This window comes from Calypte anna, chromosome 5A (genome assembly GCF_003957555.1).
Source record: "Calypte anna isolate BGI_N300 chromosome 5A, bCalAnn1_v1.p, whole genome shotgun sequence".
Taxonomy (NCBI): domain Eukaryota; kingdom Metazoa; phylum Chordata; class Aves; order Apodiformes; family Trochilidae; genus Calypte; species Calypte anna.
Genome location: NC_044251.1, coordinates 20,370,739 through 20,393,013, shown reverse-complemented (window position 1 = coordinate 20,393,013; position 22,275 = coordinate 20,370,739). Strand labels below are relative to the sequence as shown.

Here is a 22,275-nt window from a genome sequence, read left to right as displayed (position 1 = left end):
CTCCAAACCTTCACAAGGTGTTTGAACTCTGGCTAGACTGTATAGATCTTAGATTTTCCAAGTTCAACAAATACGTTCTTTCTCAAACATTTTTCAAGCACAGGATATTAATTCTCTTTAGTCACAGGAATTGTCATGGTTTAATGCTGGGCCAGCAACTAATGTAATGACAGATGCTGTCTATTGATCCCCCTTCTTGATAATGAAAGGAGGGAGAATAAGGGGGAGATGCTTATGGGTTAGAAACTAAGCTACACACCTTTAATGAAACAGTAATGATAAAAAGGAAAAAATATTTAATATATACAAATATACAGGAAAACAATACCATGTTCCTCCCCCTTTTCCCCAGTAACTCTCACATCACCACTGAGGCTGCAGGGCAGCCCAGGGAAAGTCCAGGCCGGACTCCTGGAGTCAGCAGCAGTTGGGAGCTGGAGGCAGGAACAGGATCAGGACCACAGGCAAATGAATGGATAAAATCTTCCCAGGATACTGAAGCAAACAGGGACAGGCAAAGAAGGGTGAAGACAAAGGCTGAAGGAAGGGGAAAGGGTTTCACCTTCATGATCCTTCAAATTCATACTGAGTATGATGCATATTGGATAGAATACTCTGGTCAATTTTGGTCATTTATCTTGGTCAATATTTGGTCATATATCATTTATCCCTAAAGGAGGGTTGCAGTTGTGACCTCGTTACTCCTTTTTTCTGCACACCATTCTTTACCTGTAACTGTAAACATTGTGTGTTATCAGTCCTAGAAGCAACCACTGAGTGAGAAACTTGCAAGTGCAGCTACTTATGAGAGACTTAGCTGAAAGCAAACTTACAAGACAGAAAATTAGCTCTATCCTGGCCCAGACCAGAACAGGAATAAAAATAAAAATAATTGTGTCCTAACACCACATTCACATCTCTTGCTGGTGAGTTCTGCTTTGGATTGCTATTGAGACCCAAGAGTGGAATAATTTCTTCATTTGCTATGTAGCCTTTCTTATTGCTTTTTAGAGTAGTGTCAGCATCCCCATGGTGTTGACGTAGAATTTCATAACCCCATGATTTATTAAGAACAGCTAGCTTCTCACACACAAATTTTAGGAAATTACACTAGTCCATATCCTCTGTTCCATGGCAGCAGTAGCCATCTGCTTTGCTTTTTTTTTTCCAGTCACATGCCATGTGGACAATAGAATTGCTAGATTTTGCAGGTTAGACTGTCATCTTTGTGCTGATTAAACTGATTGCTACAGGAGAATTTATCAAGCTTCATTGACATGCCTTTTTGATTAATCTAATGCTATGCATTTGTAGTAGGTTAACATCACAGTTCATCTTGGTCTTCATTGTTATGCCAGTGATGTTTGCATTTTTTCTTACTTTTCTTACACGATTGACAGATTACACCAATATATTTTAGTGATCTAATTGAGGCAACAGAAAACGAATACCCAAGTATGATAATTGTATGTGGTTTGCATGTATAGGTACAATATTACCCTCTTCACCTTTTCTGGTGTTACTTGCAAAAAAAATCATATTAGTAATACTTCTGTCAGCTCTGAATGCTCACTGGCTTTTGGGCTAGAAAAGCCTAGCTTTACAAAAAATCCTGAACAAGGATTCTCCCTGCTTGAAAAGCACTTTCAAGTGCTGGGCTGGCAGTCTGAATTCTTGGAAGGAGTCTCTCTGCCCAGGGTAGGACCATCCTTGGTCATAACTGGAATGGAACCAACAGTCAGGAGTCTACGGACTGGCCAAGGATCTCACAGAGCCTTTTCATACTCAGCTTATCAGTATGCAGCTGGTTTTCTTTGGTGTTATCACTCTGCCACTCTTCCTGTATGCACACCCCTAATTTCTTCGTAGAAAGGAACTTTGTTAATTCATTATTATTTCACAAAGAATAGCAGTCTGAATTGTACCAAAGGAAGGGCGAGATGTTTACTGCTGTGTTGGAAATCTGAGCCACTTTTCTTAATAATCTTTATAACAATGCTGGTTTGTAATATTATTAAATCGTTTCTGGGTGGGTAGAAATATATTGTCAGGCTTGCTCTGATATTCCCCATGGTCTCACTGACCTGTAGTTTTCAGTTTTACAAGTTCCTGATAAGTTTATGAGGTATTGATAGAGGTGAGTATAGGTTGACAGTTTTCCCTCACCTTAATAGAGAAAATCAATAGTGTATTGATATCTGCCAGACTTCATGCCTCCTCTTTCCTTTGGGGATAACAGTTCTGAATTACTTGCAGTAATTCTAGGAATAATTCTTACGTGGCTAAAGCAGCAGCCAGTTCTCAAGAAGGACAGTCTTGCAGAAGACATGGTCATACATTTCCTGATACAAGTGTGTATGATAGTTCTCAGGTTTTTGTATATGTGCTGTTATTTCTCAGTGTTAGATTGCAGAATCTGTGGGTTACTCTGCTTTATACAGGTTTAAGCACATGCTCATTTATGAGAATATAATAATTGTATAGCTTTTTATAATTTTGCATGCTGTTGAATCTGCAGCTGTAAATTTACATTGTATTTAGGGATTCAGTTCAGGTGTCATCCCTTTAGAAGTGAGACTGTGCTACCCTTCCTTCCGAAGCCTCGAAAGGAGAAGACCCTGGCAAGCCAGGATCTGAGAGGTAGGGTCAGCTTTCCAGGACATAGTGTTCTGTGGTTAAAAAAAAAGAAAAAATAATAATTAAAAAAAAAATTATAAAATCAAAGAATTCTCCCAGATGTCCTGACAGGAACCCAGAATTACTCAAGGTCTGCTAACAATGGTACTATGTGAGTCATCTCAAATCTAGAACTGGGAAAAAAATATTTTAGGGCTGAAGGCAGGTTAGGGGATACTTATTTACAGGATTAAATACCCAGTTCTTTGTTGAATTATGTCAGTAGTTTGAAGAATAATTACCTACTCCCTTCTTTGTACTTGTTCCAACCTTGGCATGTGAAAAATAGCTTCAGTCCACACTTTTTTTTTTTTTGTAGTGGAAATGATGAAATAATCTTTTTGGTATGTGGCTTTGTCCGGAGGGAGCAGGTAGTTAAATGGGTCTTTCTTTTCTTCCTCTCCCTGCCCCTTTTTCAGTAATGCTGTTGAATTGTGCTGCAGCATGTTTAGGAATCAGAAAGCTGCACATTGTCCTTCCAAGTTAAAGCAGACAATAGAGAAGCACAGTCTCATGTTCCATTATTTATTTCTAGATTCTCCTCTTTTTATGAAGAAAAAAAAAAAATACCTGTGCATGGTAGAGGTACCCAATGCATGTTCTGTTGCTGGATGGTGGTTGTGCCTGTATTACCTATGCATTCTTTCCTAGATGCTGAAGGGGAGTCTCTCCAGTCATTGCTTTCAGAATGGGATAATCCTGTTTTTATACCTTGCCCAGAGGTAAGTATTATCTCACATCTCATACTAAAATGGCAGTCAGTTTATCCTTCTGTTATTATCTGACATGGGGACCAAAACTACAAATATTGTAACTGTTCCATGTAAGTTATTCAGTAATATAGTAGACTACAGGCCTGGCAGTTATGTGCTTTTATAGATTGTTCATATGCATAAGTCATTGTTGTGGATTTATTCTAAGTCAGAGAAGCAGATATCAGGCTATTATTTTATCTTATCTAATTTCAAAGGCAAAACATAATTGTAAGTTATCTTTTCACCAACATAGAGAGTAATCCTAAAATGAAAGGTTAAAGGATGGCAAAATCATAATACAGTGTCTATCCTCTTTGTGGACAGGGTTAAAATAACCCATTTTTTTCCTCTGGGATGTAATGGGTCTTAGTGTATTTTACTGCACTTGTTTTTATATCCTGGCAGGATTATAGCATGTGGGAGGGAAACAATGTTGAAACTTTTAGAAAAACTTCCTTTGTTGTCATGAGGTAGCATTATCTTTAATCATCAGGTTGTGTGTGTGTAAACATATGTATGTAACCATTTCCACCTGCAAACAATAGAAATGGAGTAGCAAACCACCTGCTGGTGAGTTTCTGAAAAAGAACAGTTCTGTTCAGTTGTTGCTCTGATGTGTACTCTGACTCATTTCAGAGTAGAACATCTGTTGTAAAGCAATCCATTGGGAGTTCACGTAGGCTGATAATTAACTTCAAGTTTTGTAATAGGTACTTGAAATCAGCTGAATGTGTTTAACTTATCAGGTAATATCCAGATGGGAAAGTATATGAGCATGGAAACAAGAAGATTGCTGGGTGGTGTCTTTAGCTAGTGCTATTTTTGTGTAGAAAGCTTGGTATGTCAAACTACAGAGTTACTTCCAGTTTTTCTTAAAGCTGGTTTGTTGGGGCTATTTTGTCTGTGTTTGTTTTTTTTCCTCATACCCTCTATAGCCTGCTTGATCAATGATTCTGTTTTTACAGATTGCTGTTGATGTGACTAGCAGTCAGGCCGATGATCTGGCTGTGAAAATTCACAATATCTTGTATCCTTATCGTTTCACCAAAGACATGGTTCAGTCAATGCAGGTAAAATATGATCTATAACTAGTTTTCACCCCAAACTTCCCACTCAGCTGATGGGATTTGCTCATTTTTCTGCCTGGTGGAAAAGATCCCTGATTATCACAAGCACAAAGAGAATTCTTGGTTCCTGTGTGATACTGACACGTGTATGTCCTGACAGATCTCAGTATCATCTCACGGTTAATCAGCTATCTGCAAGTGACTCTAAAGTTCTTTGATTGTATAGTTAAATCAAGAGGCAGCCCCTATTACTTTTGCTTAGAAACAATGTTAACTAGACTATGTTTCAATGCACAGTTTTTATATTTATTGTAGGCATTTGCTTAGTTCATATTTCTCTGAAATCTGTGTCCTGTATTCTCTGTTTTTATTGATCTTAGAAATGTAATCTTTGAATAGAGTGGTCTCAAAAGTTAATCTCACATTTTGTGGAAAGACTTGAAATTCCACTTTGATGTTTATATCTGCTCTGGAAAGTGTTTTCTTAAATCATATAGCATCAAGTTTAACTGTTTTAGTGCTTCTTCATCAGCAGTTTTGAATGTTAGCTTAAAAGCTAATGTAAACATATGGTTTCAACTTATATTCATTGATGGTTTGCCTGGACGGAAATGCCAAAGTGGGTTCTCTCCTGCTCTTTCATCCAAGTGACAAAAGGCTTACAGGCCCAGTTAACATCGTTCTCCTGCAGTCATGTTGCTGACTTTGAGATTGCAGGCTCTGACTGTGTGGTGAATGATACTGTTGATCTCCAGGGTGGACAAGGATCCAAATTATTCCCTTACTTACATTGTGTGCAAGAATAACGGGAGTAAATAAACTTATTGCAGTAAACAGATTATGTTTCAAAAAGGCAGAAGAGCTGGAAAATGGAAGGTACCATTTCTCTATTCACTCCTCATGATAAGAATTGTTCTTTAAAAGTGGTCCTGTAATTAACTTCCGCATAATGTCTTCCTTTGTATGTTTTCAAGAAGGTAAACCTAGAAGAAATTGCCACTTCCCCTCTCTGAAGAAACTAAATACCACCTTCAGTACTCTGGCAATTTTGAGAATCTCTGTAGAAAAGATCAAATCCAAAAAATGTTGCATCATGCCAGAAAAAAAGAATAAAAAGAATCATTAATGTCATGCACCCCTTCAAAGAAATAGGGCTACCTACTAGTTTTTACCTAGGAGGTGAACGATGCAAATGTTGTGAGGCAGAAATTTGGAGTGAGCTCTTCCTATGTGAGTTGGGGAGAAATTTCTTCATACCACCACATCTGTTAAATTAAGCCTAACTATGACATACTGAGGCCATTGTTCATCCCTGCTTAGTATTACTTCTAGCTCTGTTTGATCCTTGAGGAGAAGGTGGAATCAAGTAACAGTCAAATTCTACATCAGAAAATGAGGGGAAAAAAAATGCTTCCTTGCTCCTACAGATGATCGGCACAAGTCCTTAAACACCAAGCAGGTTAAAAAGGGTTGTTTACATTCTCTTTTGCTGTTACCAGCAAATCAAACACTCCAACTCACTGTACACAGCTTTAATTCCCAACTCAAGGAGGTTTCTACAGTAGTATTTAATCCAATCTCTAAATTTCCAGCTCGACCTTATAACAATTAGAGCTTTTACTCTTAAGATTTTCTTCGAAAAAAATGATCCAGAATTATTTTCTGGGATATTTTGCAACTTAGTTCCAGACTAAACTGTTTCAAGACCAATCTATGGTCATTTGACCTTCTGCCAGTATTGTCTTTTAACTTAAATAATTGCTGCCTTTTCCGTATTTAGCCCCCAGCTGTATTTATAAAGAGTAATTATATACCATCTCGGTCTCAGTTTTGCTAGGCCAAATTCTTAAAGCCTTTGGGATTAGAAAAAATGTGGTTTCCACTCCCTTGGTGATTCTACTAGCTATTTGTTTCACTGCTTGAACTATTTTGATTGTCTTCTTTAGTTTGTTTTAAAAATAATTTTTCTACTGAGTAATGATTTTTCTGAGTATCTTACAGGTTCTTCAGCAAGTGGACAATAAATTTATCGCTTGTGTAATCAACACCAGGAATGAAATGGATAAAAAGGCAGGTAAGAGGTGTTATTAACAGAAGCTGAGGTGGCTGTCCAGGGCAGCTAGACTGCAGAGGGAACACTGTCCTGTTTGTATTCTCTTCTTGCCTTGGGATGATACTGTAAGTGGAGGAAAATGTTAGTCTTCACTTGAAATTTTCTGGATCTTCTTTATTTTGGATGTTGTTGAATGTTCTTACTGCCTGTTATAAAAATAGATTGTACTCAAATTACTGACAACTTTCAGACTCTGTTCATGATGTCTGGACATACTCATTGCTGAAACTTGCTGAAGCTGTACAAAAAAGGCATTCAAAACCAGTAGGTTTTATAACATTTTTTAAGACTGTATTAAACAAAATAGTGACCTCAGTTCACTTTCTGAAGCTAGATGAAGATGTCAATAGACACTATTTTCTGACTCAATCTAATTACCTTCATTTAAATGTCAATTCTGATAACTAATTTCTGTTCTGTTCTAAATTACATTCTGCCAGCACAGCCTACTCCTCATGTTACTTCTGTAAAACTGGCTGATTCTTATCTTCTAAATATGGCCTCTAAATATGGTCATTCTGTGCATGACCATAACTGTGCAGCTCTCTGGTACAAATTTGCCTGTTTCTTATCTCTTGTGGTACATTTTAGATGGAAACCTCTTGATTTTGGTGGACCAGCATGCAGCTCATGAGCGGATCCGCTTGGAGCAGCTTATTGCAGGTAAGGATTCAGATGGTCCTAGACAGACAGACAGACAGACAGTGCACAGAAAAGTACAAATGAGCTGTCTGAAAGGGAAAGCTTACCAACTAACTTATCATAAGGATAAATCCGGGATATATGGGATCAACAGGACGTTAACTTGTCACCTTTATCCTGATCGGTAGGAGGGTGCAGACATTCAGTATCTGTAGCAGTCACAGTATTGGCATCTGAAAATTGTTACAGTGTTTCCAAAAATAGCAGATTTACTCCCTACCCACAGAGCTATGAAGCTAAAATAGTCTTCACGTAATAAAAGAGCAGGAAGACTGATAGGAAAAACAATGAAGAGGAAATAGAACAACATCAATAAGATTATGTGGTTATGCTGTGAAGAACAAGACACGGGGTGCAGAGTAAAGGGCACAGTTCATTTGGTTCCTTTTTAGCTGAATACTGTGCTTAAAGCCTAAATTTTCCACAATCTGTTTGCAAAGGGATAATGGTCTTCTCTGTAAGCTCATTAACCATTGGTTTCAGTGTTAAAAAACACAATAACTATCCTTCAAGTACTTAAAAATCATTGACCTCCTCTTTCATCTGTAAATACTGTGAAGTTCCTGCAGAGAGGGTTCCAGGAACTCCGCTCCTTTTGGTCAGGTACTGAAAAAAAAAGAAGACTGTGGAGAGAAATGCTTAATGAATAGTATTTTAATGCCATTTATATCAGACTTTTCAGTGGAAAAATTGCTCTCTGTGTTTTGAACTAAATATGTCTTTTCTTTTTTTTTTTTTTTCTCTATTTAGAGTGACTCTTTTTTGGAACTGGTGGGAAAAAACAAAGTGTCATTAACCAGCCCTTCCCCAGAGACTAGATGTCTGGTTTGTGACATTCTCAATCCCCCACAAGTTTCAGGAGAAGGCATTCTGTGGTCACTTTTTAATCCACACAGGGGATTACATGCCAAACCATGGGGTCATTAAGGGTAATGCCTGCGTAAATATTCTGAGAGAGAATATTTCTGAACGATTCATTCACAGATTCCTATGAGAAGGAAGCTGCAGCACGTGGCAAGAAGAAATTGCTGTCCTCCTCCATCTCTCCACCTTTGGAGATTGAAGTTACAGAAGAACAAAGAAGATTTCTACGGTTAGTACTGGCCTATAGATCTGAACTTCTGGGGTTGGCTGTGTTGACCAAGATCTTTATATATTGCTAGGTTGCCATGGAGCTCAGGAAAGAAGCTGTTGTTCTTTCCTGAGACAAGACCAGTTGGCTGTATATGTGTTGAGAAAAAATAAGTGTGCTTCTCAGACATGTAGTTACAATATCTCAAGACAAGACACTGTGGTGTGCCATCTTTGTGCATCTGCAATGTCCTCTGGTTTCTCTGGGAAAGAAAACCTCCATGTGTTGGCCTGGAGTGTGCCAAAGCAGCCATCCACAGATCCTCCTGTCTGGGGCTCAGGACTTGGAGAGCACACTGGAGTGCAGTACCTGTAGTGTCAATCTAGTTGGTGATTTAACTGGAACTGTGTGCAAAGAGCAGGATGAGTATGGAAAGTTTGTATTGTGAATACTTCTAAAAATGCATTCTTTAATTCTAGGTGCCTGCCAAGAGTAACTGATGAGCCCTGTTTCCCAAATGTTTCAGAATGATGGCCTAGCTGCTATTAAGATATTTAACTTTTGTACTGCAAGAGTTTGGATACAGATTTTAGACTTTTGCAGAAATATAGGATACTAATCAAACTTTTTTCCCCCAAAATCTCTGCCTGTCACCTGCTACATGCATTTTTGGTTTTTTTTATTGTCTGCATTGCTCTTCATTTTCAGGTGAAATTCCGTTGTACCATTCACAGGGCTACCTCATTATGCTCAAACTGATCTTTTTTGTGATGCCTGTGGCAAACTACAGATTTTAAACCACTCCTTGTTATTGCCTATTACAGGGATACACTTGTTTGGTGTAAAGCCCTTTCTGGGTGTATTCCAATCACAACAGTATCACTGCTGTATCCATTTGGTTACACTTTTGCGGGAGGATGGCTAATACCAGGAATTCCAAAGAAAGTATAACACACTGCTATATTCCACCTGCCCTAGGGAAAAATGTGAGGGTGTAACCACTAGTCTTCATAGTTCAATAATATTTGCCTACTGATTTCATTTATCATTTTTCTCCTTATTTTAAGTTCTGATTGAGTTCAACATTGTCTTCAGTATCAACTAACCAAAAAAAAAAAAATCAGTGTTTTCTACAGATTTGCCTGCTTAACCACGCCCCTTCTTTTCTACATCATTAGTAACAATTATGAGATACAGATCAGGACTCACAGCATGTTGAACACTAACCAGCTGATGCCAGAGTATCTTTTTATTATGGTCTCTAAATCATGCCAAATGTTACTTCTCTATCCAAGACAAGTTTTTGCATTTGCATTTCTAACCACTTTTACGAGACAGCGCCAAGGACTTTTTAAATTCTGAGAGCTGCTTTTCTTTGTCAGCTCTATCACAAACGTGCAACAAAAAGCAGTAAAGTAAGATAAAGATGCAAAATTTTCTTTGAAGGACAGGTGTGAAAATCAGCATGGTGGGATGTCAGTTGTGGTTTTCAGTTATCACTTGAGATAAATGATGCAAGAAGTTGACTGGTGCTGGCTTACTGGGGCTTTTATTATGTTGCTTTTTATTTATCAGTACTTATTGACAGTTCATCTTTTTACAATCATCCTGTGAGATTATACAAAAAAGTTATGAATTAAACGTACTTTGCAAAAATCTAAATTCTGTTGTAACTGTTGCTGGTGGAATATAACTGTGTTTTGTGGTAAAGTTTGATGTAATGAAATAAATTAACTTCCCTAAAAGACCTTTCTCTTCAGTTCTGCTGACTATTTAATAGTTCAGCTGAACCTCTGGTTCACCTGATTCTGTTATTTATCTACTAAGCATTGTAGTAATGCGTTGTTCTGTTTACTTTCTTGGACTTCCTCATTTTTTCTCTCTTAAAAAAAAAAAAAAAAGAAAAGAAAAAAAAGGAAAAAAACAAAACAAAAAAACCAAAAAAAGCTGCTTGGATTCTGTCATTTCATCAGAATGGGCATTTCTGTCATTCTCTGCTTTAGCTGAAGACTACACGTGTCTTCTTTTTTTGGGGTAGAATTACACAAGTCATGCTATGTCCATATGGGGGCCAAGAATTGTGTTATTCTCATGACTAATTTGAGTAAGTTTAGATTAGCTTCTTTTTTGTTCAAAGAATCTCTTTTCTAAAATTGACCTTTTTTAGTGACTATTCCCTGAGTTAATAAACTCTATGTTGTTACAGTTGCTTTCATTCTGAAGACAAGTTCTCACCAGGCTGCAAAGTCCCATTTTTGTGTGTATTTTTCCATCCACAGGGTGATGTATGTCAGATTAACAAGATGTTGCTCTTTCCTGAATTCTCTTTGCTTAATGGGATATAAAGTTCATTAAACCAGCATAAATTCTGTACAGTATTTTTTTCCATCATAAGTTTGCTATTATGTGTCAATTGAAATAGCAGATTTTTAGTTTACACTTAAAGGAGTCTTTATACTGGGGAATTTCAATATTTGGAGTGTTTGTGTGTTGAACCAGACACCTCATGCATCTTTGGATAGATTTATAAATTTAGACATGAAGTTTCTGTCATAGTACAGGAACTCAGGTCTTGTGGCTTTGGAACATAAATTATGCACAGTTGATTGGAGTTAAAAACCATGGCTGAATGTAGATGGAAAGGGCAAAATTACTCAGAATCTAATGATGTATGAATTTTGAGGTCGTAAATTGTTGCAGAAAGAAGCATATATAGGGAACACAGAAATGTTTACATGTGCTGTGGAGACATAGCTACTCTGGTTGATGTCTTATTTCTGGTAATTTTTTTTCCTCAGATGCTGCTACAAGAAATTGGAGGACTTGGGTCTTGAATTATCATTTCCTGAGACCAACAGCTCCTTGATTCTAGTGAGGAAAGTGCCACTCTGTTTTATAGAAAGAGAAGCCAACGAATTACGACGGAAAAGACAGCCTGTCACTAAAAGCATAGTGGAGGTCAGCTGTGGATATGGGTGAAACTGTGGTACTGGATCTTGTTCTGTGTTAACTGCCTAGGGTATGAGGGAGACAATTAAGTCCTTTGGCAAATATGGGAGCCAGCCCTTTTAGTAGCTAAACAGTCCCACTGGAACTAAACTGGAATCCTTGAACTATAAACAGAAACGATAGAAGACTGTTTCAGACTTGGACTACTGGAGAAGTTAAGAAAAACAGTATCTAGTGCAGATGTTTCAACACGCTTATGAATGTGAGAATGAACACTAAAATAATTAATACTGCTGATATAGAAATATTATTTGTTAGCATTTAAAGGTTTTTTCATGAAATATCTACATAATCAATGCAGCTTTCTGAAAGCTGCAGTTCCAGATGTTCTGCAGCTTGAGGAAGAAATTGCTGACCTGATTACTTACAATTTCCACTGTAAACAATTCTCCACATTCAAAATTGCTTCAAGAACTCCTTGTTTCTGGAGTATCAGCCACTAGCTGAGCCATTGTGGACCAGTCCAGTCTTGACATACATACATCTCTTTTGATATGAAAAGAAGAAACAGAGATGATGAATCATCTGATTAAATTTTCTTTTCCAACCTTACTAAAATCAGGAAGAACTCAAAAAGCACTCTCCTGGTGTAATCTGGGAGCCAAGAGCACAAAAATTGTCAGGAGAGGGGATCAGGTTTGTGCCTCATGAGCAGTCATTCTTAGCTGACACCTCAAGATCTTGTGAGTGTTTTGGCAGATCTGTTCTGATGTTCTTTTTATTAGGGCATGTAGCACCTACTCATGGTTGATTATGAATTCATGGCATTTTAGACATCAGAAATTAAATCCACATGCACTATTATCCTAAGAATAAAGGGCAGCTGTTCATAGATAACTCAAGTTCATTGCACTCTGAGGCATAAGATTTCGCTTATACCCATTCTACAGATAGAAAACTGATGCAGAGAGAAAGCAAGTGATTAGTTGGAAGTCTGATAAGGTACTTGTGAGAGGTCAGGACTTACACTTAGATCTTTCATACTGTGGTCAGTGTACTAGCAATGGCATCATTCTTCCTGGGTCTGGCAGTTACACAGCAAATTATACACAGATGTGGAAAAAGCAGGTTATGAAAGGGGGAATAGCAACTGATGATATCACCTTTTTCTTTCCAGGAGCTTATTCAAGAACAAGTTGAGGTGAGTTGCTGCTTCTAAATTTGACTGTAATAATGCAGAGCTTCCTGCATGAACCAAATGGTGTATGTTAAGCCTCAAATGAGGTGGTCTAGGTATCCACTAGCTTTTCCTCATTTTTAATTTCCTTTGTGTTGCAGTTCTTCCTTTTGTCATGTTAAATGGAAAGTAAGATGATGTTCCCTTATTACTTTTAGCTAGTGCAGACCACAGGAGGAGGAGCACGAGGGACACTGCCTCTGACATTTCTGAAAGTGTTAGCATCCCAGGCCTGTCATGGTAGGGAAACTGTACTTTTCTTCCATTATTTCTTTTTAAAATTTTTTTTATTTCTTTCTTTCTGTTTCTACAGCCGAGGAACAGTGGCTGTAGAATGTGCTTGCAGGAATTCCAGGATTACAGACCTATTTAGTAGGGATGAGGAGATAATGTTATTTTCATGGACAGCACTATGAGGGACAGGCAATACTGCACTGATTTGTTCATGTATGGGCCTAATGTACTTCCCGTCCCTCTCATGAAACACAGAATACTGTTCTGAGGTGCACGTATCTTTGTAAGCTCTAAACCATTCAAGTAATAGCTCTGTGAAGGGGCAAGGGCAGGTCTTGGAATCTGCTAGAAAGCAGGCAGGAAATAAGACAGAAGGTTGACCCAAAAAGCGTTCATGTAAGTAGCAAAAGTGCTAATTTAAGTATACCTGTGACCCTTCAAGCATTTTTGGAAGGAGTGCAGTAGGAATTTACATCATCTAAAGGATTATGGCTTTCCAACCCCTGGAAATGAGCAGACCGTACAGGTGTAGACTCTTGTGGCAGTACCTGTGCCCTATACAGTATTAGCAAGATTATGCTGAAAGGATAAACATGAACAAAAAATGTCTGTTTTCACTGTCACTGCATTCTACCAGTGACCAATAATATATATTTTTTAAATAACTAAAAACATTTGACAGCTGAAAGGCAGACTGCAGATGGTCTCATGTATCTGTGAAGGCTAAAGATTACAAACACCTCAGAAATGACTCCTTAATGTTCTGATTAGATTTCCTCTGGATGTCATTAAGTGCTGACTTGTGAGAAAGGACTTAATGGCAAGGCTGGGATTTGCTCTTGGAACTGAGCTTGTCAGTGGAAGACACATGGAACTGACAGATGATGGAACGTATTAGCTGCCATCTTGGTTTAATACTTTTGATTTGTGAACTGGTTGTGTCTTCAGCTGCCACACACACAGGTTTGGTTTTTTTTCATTTGAAAAAAAACCAGCCCATTTGACTCTCACATCATCTTCTTAAAAATAAAAATGCTCATAATCTTACTATCCATCAGACTTGGGTTGGGTGAAAGTTTAGCCCATGGAAAGCTGATCCTTACGCAGCAGGATCTAAGCTGCAAGCCTTAGCCCCTGTCTGTCATACTGCAGCCTTTGGGCTGCCTTTGCAGCCTCCCAGCTCATCTTTGGGATCCACCCTGTTTTTGTGAAAAATAGTTGTGGAGGAAAAGTGCTGTGTGGTTTGAATCCTCTTTGGCAGCATGTGCAAGAATGTGAATGTGTACCTTTTTTTTATTTTCAGGAGCTATTAAGTTTAACGAGCATTTGAATTTGGAGGAGAGCTCCAGGCTTATTGAAGCTTTGTCATCTTGCCAGCTGCCCTTCCAGTGTGCTCATGGAAGACCTTCCATGATGCCTCTTGCAGACATAGACCATCTACAGGAGGAAAAGCAGGTACTGTGTGGGGCACAGATATATATCTGATAATCCACACTCTGGATTACCAGACATGTGTCATGTATTTGTGTGGCAAAACTAGAATAGACCAGTTTGAAACTGTCAGTACTGCCTGTATCTTTCTTGAATATTTACATAGCTGTTACCAATAAAACTTCCAAATATTGAACCTCTGTCCTGCAAGCACATTAGCAAGGATTTTAGCATATTTCATTTAAATGGTCCCATTGACTTTCATAAGGTCCACTAGACCTTCAAGTGAAGTACGTATTTAGAGTGTTTGCAGTTTTTAAGAAAAAAACTTAAATAACATGTAAATTCTAATATTCTACTAGTGGCAAAGATGCTAATTAAACAAATGCCTACTTTCCCAAAGTTTTAAGGTGCTATAAAATGGGGGGAAAAGGCAAAGAAATAGCAACATTTAAATAATAATAAAAAGTAAATGACTTCTTCCTTTTTGCTATTACTCTACTCTATTAGATTATGAAATTGAATTCTGTTGAAAGTCAGGTGGGACTTTGAATTAGATATTAAAAAACATGGGAATTTCTATATTAAAGAGGATGGAGGCAGGGAAATTAATTTACTTACTTACCATTTAGTCCTCCTTAACTTTCCTTTCAGCCTAAACCTAATTTGGCCAGGCTGCGGAAGATGGTACGAGCATGGCACCTATTTGGAAAAAAAAAGCCCTGATGAAAAGTGAAGACTGAAAGCTGCAGCCACTACATGTGTTGGTATGATGCAGGTGCCCCTCTTAGACAATACCCTGTGTGGAGCCAAGTTTCTGAGCCAATGCAGTACCTGCAGTTCTGCCCTGAGTACTGACCTAATAAACAGAGAACAGCCAGGACAACATGGAGAGAGGAGCCCACCTGCCGACCCTTGTAGCCTGGAGGAGCATTTTCAAAGTTAAGTAATTACACTGGTAAGCCTGCACCTTATGTCAGTCCTTGACTATGGGAGGCAGGAAGCTGCAGCCACTCACAGTTACTAAAGTGCTATTTCTCTGGGGAAAAAAAAAGGACATTTAATTACTGTATTTTATAGTGCTTTAAAAATGGGAAGTTATTTATTAATAAAATTAATATTAAACTCTTGGCTGTATGGCTTTGGTTGGAATGAGGATCAGCTTCACAGTCTGTATAGGCCAACTTAGGATCAAAAACATTCTTTTTATTTAACTAGGCACTGAATGGTGTTTTTTCCACCTCCCTGCAGTTTGAATTCTTGAGTGAGATTTCTAAATCATAGCATAGGCCCACATTCTCACATTCTCAGGGTACAGAAATCTACCCTCAAAGAAATAACTAAATAGCCCATGGCATCTTTTACAATAGCCACACTTTTTTACAGGTTCCAGTTCTATTTTGTGTCTTAGTCTAAGGTAGGAGCAGAGTTTATTTCACAACAGTTGAAGATGGCATCTTTATTTAATCACAGACATCTAACTTAAAATTGAATCAGATAGATGCTGAATCAAAAGCAAAATAAGGAATGGAAACTACTTTCATTTGATGCCTTAATTGATGTGTGGGGTAATGCCATACACTGATAAGAGGGACTAAGAAAAAGAGATCTGACTGACCTGCAAGAGCCTGAGATTCTTAAGATGTCCCATCCTGCCCTTCACAAAAATCAAGAACTTTCTGAATGACACCAGATGTCCAAAAAGAATAACCACACTCACTCAACTAGTGCAGCAAAGAACCTCAAGTTACAATAAGTAAAGTAGGAGTTTGAGCTCTGCCTTCTGAAAGGAAGGTGAACAAGCTAGCTTCCAAAGGTCTGCCTCTCATCAAGAATGGAATTTCCATTCCAGGATTGTACAAAAAGCTGTTTTGTAGTTCAGTAACTCACCAAAACTTGTCTGAAAATTCTACAAAAAAAAAAATCCCTTTTGAAGACAATTGCCAACAGCTTTCCATCATATCTATATGTGAAAGTACATCTTAGAGCCTGCTACTGCATCATAGGTACAGGCATCTTCCTACACCAGTAAAATTCCTACTAATTAAAGTAAGAAATTAACTGCATATGGCAAACGTGCTTAACAGTGAGGTCACTGTAAACAGACTTTATTGCAGCACACTTTGAAACAACAGCTTAGATGCCCCAGAGAGTTACAGACATGCCTTGCTGTTCCAAAATCGAAGTGGGTGAGCAAATCCATATGGCTTGTAACACAGCACAGGGATCAATACGTTTACAAGAGCTCTGCCTTCTGTTGCTTTGGGGTAGGAAAGACACTGTGCTGAGCAGATTCCCCACAGCGACCCATCTTCACACTGTGCACTTTAATCAGGTGTTGTATCTTTCCAAAGATAAAGATGGGAAAAGTCTGGAAGGTGCTGTGCTTCCTGGTGTTAGAGCTCATAGTCATCTGGATGGTAGAGCTCGCTCATCAGGCGGTAGATGTAGGAAGGCGCGTTACCCCCAATGTTGGAAATGAAGAGAGTAATGAGCTCTGGAGGGACGTAGTCAAACACTGGGCAGTGAATGTTGATCTTTGCCAGGATTTCCCCTGTTAAGTGAAAAACAGCAAGATTAAACAAAGCAACTCGGTTAAACTAAATGCAGCCTTCTGCACATCTTCCTGAGCCCCTGAACAAACTGGGTATGTACATGCCATCTGAAAGTCAGTACTGGGATATCCAGCTTCCTCACTGATGTTGAATTGAGCAGCTGAGGTCACTTGGATTGTTCAGTTTGAAGAAAAGGATGCTGAGGAGTGACCTCATTGCAGTCTATGGCTTCTTCATAAGGGAGGACTGGCACTAATTTCTTCGCTCCTGTGACCAAAGGCAGGGCTCAGGGAAATGGTAGGAAGCTGAATCAGGGGAGGTTTAAGTTGGATATCAGGAAAAGGTTTTTCACCCAGAGGGCAGTTCAGCAGTGGAACAAGCTCCCCAAGGAAGTGGTCACGGCACCAAGCCTGCCTGACTTCAAGAAGCATTTGGATGATGCTCTCAGGCACACAGTGTGATCCTGGGCATGCCCTACACAGGGACAGGAGTTGGATTTGGTCCCTTCCAACTCATCATATTCTATGATTCTATGAATTACAGGTATACAGAAATCTTGGATGAGTGGTAGCACACTCTTCTGGTAGTTTTTACTGGCAGTAACCCCAAATTTCCTCTAGTTTAGATTTATTAATTGCCAGAAAAACTCCCAGTATGTAATTAGAATGCAAAAATCCTGATGCTGCCAAAGTTATTTCAAAAAAAGCTCAGAAGACCAAAACCAAAACTCTGTGCCAAACCTGGATCTTAATTTCAAAAGTTTGTCACATAGAAATGTGTCTTTGAAAGAGACTTTACTATCTGTAAATGGGCTTGAGAGCTGACACCGTCCTAAAGATAGTTCTTGTGGGGCAAGCCCACTGCAGATACCAGGTTTCAACAAGTGGATCATGTAACAAAGTTACCCTAAGTTGCAGGAAGGAATGGAAGCTGCCTTTGGTGCATCTTCTTCATCCCACAGAAAACTGCCTAGCACGATCCTATAATAAAACACTATCTCAGAGCAGAAGGAAAAGTGCAAAGATAGTCTTCAAAGGAAATCCTTTTTCTATACTATCTGTAATAGAAAGTTCTGTATAAAATAGGATGGTTCCCAGCACTTTTTCCTGCTTAAGACAATAGGAAAAGTTTCTGTCTTGAGTTACAGACAGTCTTATACTTAAATTTTACTTGAGATATTTAAAAAAAAGTAAGAATTATAGTTTGAACCAGTCTGACCAGTTTGTATAAAGAACCAGTACCTTCTGTGAATGGCAGCACTTCCTGTGGTGACACAAACTTGTGGAATGAATCTTCTTCATTAAGGAACTGAATGAGAAAAAGTACAGGAAAGTCAGGAAAAGAAACTGCCTCATTATCCTGCTGAAAACAGGTCCTGCGTGCTGGAAGGAACTAAAGCAGGGGCAAACTTGCCAGGTGCCACTACTTCTGTTTAATAATGCTTGTGCCTAGAACCTCTGTAACATATACAGGTGAAAGGTTCTTCCTCAGAGTTTTTGCAACCTTCTGTGACCTGGCTGCCCTTCTGTAAATCCTAGGGAAAGGGAGCAGAGAAGGGACCTCCTCAGTCTACAACTTCATCTGACTATACTGAAGAAGCAATCCAGAGCATCTCCCATCTACCTCCTCTGTCAGTGCAGTGGGTCTTTTGACACTACAGATATAAATTGCGATCCACTGCAGTCGGAGAAAAGTAACTATGTTGATGTCAGTCTCTAGTGGTCTGCATCCTTACACTAAATGCACTGCTTACTCAGCATGTGTGACAGAGAAGGGAGCTCCAAGGAGGTGTGCCAGAGTTGGGTGAGAAGCTGAAGTAACTGTGCTAGATGAGGGAGATGGCTCATTTACCAACCTTGCATGGGACAGGTGGTCTCTACCCTAAGCTTCCACAACCTTAATAAAATGACCCCCATCTCTGTAAAGCAGGCACAGTCCTAAAGCGCTGCTGCACTTACCTGTGGTGACAGCTTGAACATGGGGGCACAGACAATGAGGGGAGTGGAGTGGTGTTTAGCTGCCAATGCCAGAGTGTGAGTCCCACTCACAGCAATCAGGGCGCCATTGGCCAGGATTGTCTTTGTACCAATGATGACCTTAAAAGGCAAATCAGCATTAGATAGGAAGTTCCATGTCAAACAGGGGATGGCATGCTTCCTGGCTTGGACCCTGCTGGATGAGGAGCCTGTCAGAACAGCCAGCCAGACAGTGCAATTGGATGCCTGATCTGTTTCATCTGGCACTGGCTTTGCACTGAGACATTCCTCTCTAACAGGAACACATCTCCAGCATGGTGAGGCCAGCAGAGATCTTCAAAAAACAAATGAATGTTCTACTGCAGGGAACACTGAGCAGAAACCTGCAATGTAAGCTTTGTACAAGTAATCTGACTGCTGGCTGCAACAACTCCCTTGTTGTAAAGTGGGAAAAATGAATAATGTAAAACAGCTTAAAAATACATAGATAATAAGTGGTGTGACCAAATTTTATTATGTTACAAGTAATTTATTTTTGTTCTAGTTTCAGGTCCGAATGTCTGTAAAAGAACAGAACAAGTCTGTTCAGAAAGACACACCTTTGTGATTCCCTTCACCACCCATCTTATGTTCCACACAAGGGGATTTCCTCCCCTTTGGAAACACTGAATTTTTAAACTTAAAGAACACCTTTTTCTTTTTAAAATGTGAACTTAATCTTCTAAGGCCTTGCTGTCTTGGTTTCTTATAAGTGTTTTGTCTTTAAGCCACTAAGGGAGAAAAACCTATCTCTATGCAGTCATTGTAGTGACCTGGGGTCCAACATTCTATTTCTACCCCAGCTGTAAGTAAGGACTATTACAATTTGAGTCTTCAGTGAAGAAACACATCCTTTGCTGCTGAGACCTGCAGCTGGTTTGTGAGGCCTAAGCTCCAAACCTGCCAGGAACACCCTCTCCAGCAGAACCCTCCTTACCTTGTTGACTCGAGACATGACGGCAAAAATGGCTGCATCACTCATGACAGTAGTTTCAATGTTCTCTTTAGACAGTCGGACAGCCATTTCATGACCCTGAAAAGAGAAAGAATACAATCGGTCCCCTAGGACACAGCTCCTGCACTGCAGTTGTAGAGATACTAGCCCTCAATTCTTGTTTGAACCACAGAAACACCATGCAACAGAACAGAAATACAGCCCTCTGATGGAAGGGCCCAGAGTAGGATAAGGAGCTGTCTTCAATCTCCCCACTGCAGAGAAACTTCCACAGTGTTCTTCTTGCCTCCAGAGATGAGAGTCCAGGTGCATGCAGGGCAGCGCAGCACCACGAGCAGCCAGCCCAGGCCTTACCTGGCAGAAGGGCGCGCACTCTGCCACGATCACCTGGAACTTCCGCTTGCGGGCGGCCTCCTTCAGGAAGGCTTCAACAGTGCGTGAATAGCCGATGGTCATGATCACCTCATTGGAGTGGATGTGCTCCAGTGCCTGCATAGCAATGTTATCTGTGGTGCCCTCTGCAACATAAGGAAGCTGTGGTTAGAAAAGCAACCCTTGTGCTGTCAGGGCTGCAACAAGAGCATTTTTTACTAAAGCAATCCTACAAGCACTGGTAGAGCTGAAGCAGTTTTTCTCCCCATTCATTTTACTAGTGCAGAGGGACCAAGATGGCCCTCAAATGCCCCATGCTCCCTAGCTACTCACAGGTAACCACATGCCCACAAAGCAACTAGTAACAGAAATTCAGTGATTTTACACTTCAGTACCACTAGAACCACAAGGAAAGAAGAGGTGAGGCAACCTGGGCCTCAGGAGAGCTGGGAGCTTGATCTGTACCCAATTGCAAAAAAAGAAAAATGGACTTTATGACAAGGATCAGGATACACATGCATAGGGATTGGCATATTTTTGATACTCTTCTTCAGAGGACTCAAGACTACCCAGAAGGCCAATACCCCCTGTACCATTCCCTCCACAATGTTCAACCCATCTCCCTATAAGGCAAAGAGGAATTAAACCAAGTACTGGGAGCAGCTGTCCTTAGTCCCTTCAGATTAAGCCTCCCTGATCCTTGTTGTTTTCTTTCCAATTAAAAGGAAGGGGAAGCATCAGTCCCATCCTGTAAGAAGCTCCACTCATGGGCCAGTTCATACCCATCCATACCTAGCTCTATTAGCAGCTCATTAATAGCTTCAATAACGTTAGCTCTGAGGGGAGGATAAGGGGTGCTGAAATCCTCGCTCAGTCCTCCGGAAGTCAGGAGTTTATGCAGGGATTCTTGCTGATCACTTTCCTCACTGCGTCCATGAAGCCTGTGGAGAGAAGCAGCCCTTCAGCCTCGGGACAGAGCACAGCGGTATGGCCAGGCTGATACAGTGCAGCACACCTGGGTGTGACCAGAGAGGAAGGAAAACCACAGGCAGGAGTCACACCAAGCCATGCCAAAGAGCTTCCCAAGCTGTCTCTGGCAGACATACCCAGAGGTCTGTCAGCAAGCACCCTCCTAAGTCATGTGCAAACACTGAGCGAGCAGCAGATGCAAGGCAGCTGCTCCAGGCAGATGGACCCTTCTGGGAACACACAGAGAGAACAGCCTGAGGTCAGGGCACAGACTGCTCTCATGCACACACCAAGCAGAGTTTCACCAGAGAAAAATATCTTCAGCTACACTGAAAATGACAGGTTTCATCGGGTGTTAAACTTAGTGAATTCCGCCATGGGAGAGGTGGGAATGGGCTGATAGAGACTGGAAGGGTCACAGAGAAGCAGCAAGACACACAGTGTGGGAGAGCAGTCAGGAGCTCCTAGGAGGAGCACGGGGAGGGAGAGAGGGGCGCCCCACCTGCCGTACTCTTCCCGAATCACCTTCAGCACTCGCCGCACCATGTTGCCCACGGTTGTCTCAGACGGCTGCGCTGCCGTCATCCTCTGTCCCTCTCTCCGGATCAGATCCATGAGCTCCCCTGAAAGAAAGCAGGAGCCTGGTTATCCCTGCCCGGAGTGGACCAGAGCACCCACCCCACACCAGCCCCACAGCCAGGGGCCCCGGCACCAGGCACTCGTGGCCGGCAGAAAGCCCAGAGCTGGCAGCACAAGCCCACTCAGGCCGCAGCACTAAGGAACCGCCCCGGGCCCGCCCGCCCGCCCGTGCCGCTCCCTCCGCGACTGACGCCCGCCTCCGGAGCGCCGAGCCCCGTGGCACCGCGGCTCCCCCGCCCTCTGGCTCTCCGGCGCCCGGGAGAAGCGCTGCGCGTGCCCGGCCGCCACCGCACCGGGTCTGCCCGCCAGCGCCCGGCCCTCACCCGCCCGGCTCCATCGCCCGTGCGCGATGATCTTCCGCAACAGCGAAAGCGTTTGCCGCGCCGTGTCCTCGGAGCGCGGCCGCTCCCCGCCGCCCCGCAGCCGCGTCACGAACGCCTCGATCTGCTCCGACAGCTCCGAGCCGAGCTCGGTAGCACCCGGCATGTCTGCAGCGCTGCGACCCGGCCGCGGTAACCTGCACCCGCCGCTTCC

The 22,275-nt window shown here is 41.0% G+C and overlaps 2 protein-coding genes across 5 annotated transcripts in view; one reads left to right on the top strand and one right to left on the bottom strand.

Moving 5' to 3' along the window:
• The window catches only part of MLH3 (mutL homolog 3), a 25,189-nt gene extending 5,793 nt beyond the window's left edge, over positions 1-19,396 (top strand). Inside the window, exons 3-14 of one of the 4 annotated variants that reach the window (XR_003987633.1) lie at positions 2,542-2,640; positions 3,328-3,398; positions 4,397-4,501; positions 6,500-6,572; positions 7,203-7,274; positions 8,298-8,406; positions 11,184-11,343; positions 12,512-12,535; positions 12,730-12,811; positions 14,109-14,260; positions 14,891-15,194; positions 19,312-19,396. Coding sequence is in view for 1 of the 4 variants with exons in the window: in XM_030451631.1 (XP_030307491.1) it covers positions 2,542-2,640; positions 3,328-3,398; positions 4,397-4,501; positions 6,500-6,572; positions 7,203-7,274; positions 8,298-8,406; positions 11,184-11,343; positions 12,512-12,535; positions 12,730-12,811; positions 14,109-14,260; positions 14,891-14,962 (1,019 nt within the window). In the remaining 3 variants the exon portion in view is untranslated. Of the gene's footprint in view, positions 1-2,541; positions 2,641-3,327; positions 3,399-4,396; positions 4,502-6,499; positions 6,573-7,202; positions 8,407-11,183; positions 11,344-12,511; positions 12,536-12,729; positions 12,812-14,108; positions 14,261-14,890; positions 15,291-19,311 lie in introns of those variants that run through there. The other 3 variants (XR_003987634.1, XM_030451631.1, XR_003987635.1) reach the window with 3 other exon arrangements.
• On the bottom strand, positions 16,313-22,275 carry EIF2B2 (eukaryotic translation initiation factor 2B subunit beta). The gene is made up of 8 exons (XM_030451633.1): positions 22,065-22,275; positions 21,605-21,725; positions 20,926-21,074; positions 20,116-20,279; positions 19,744-19,839; positions 18,750-18,887; positions 18,033-18,099; positions 16,313-16,790 (listed from the first exon to the last, which is right to left on the bottom strand). The coding sequence occupies exons 1-8, from the start codon at positions 22,225-22,227 to the stop codon at positions 16,633-16,635; spliced, it is 1,056 nt and encodes a 351-aa protein (XP_030307493.1). The 5' UTR covers positions 22,228-22,275; the 3' UTR covers positions 16,313-16,632.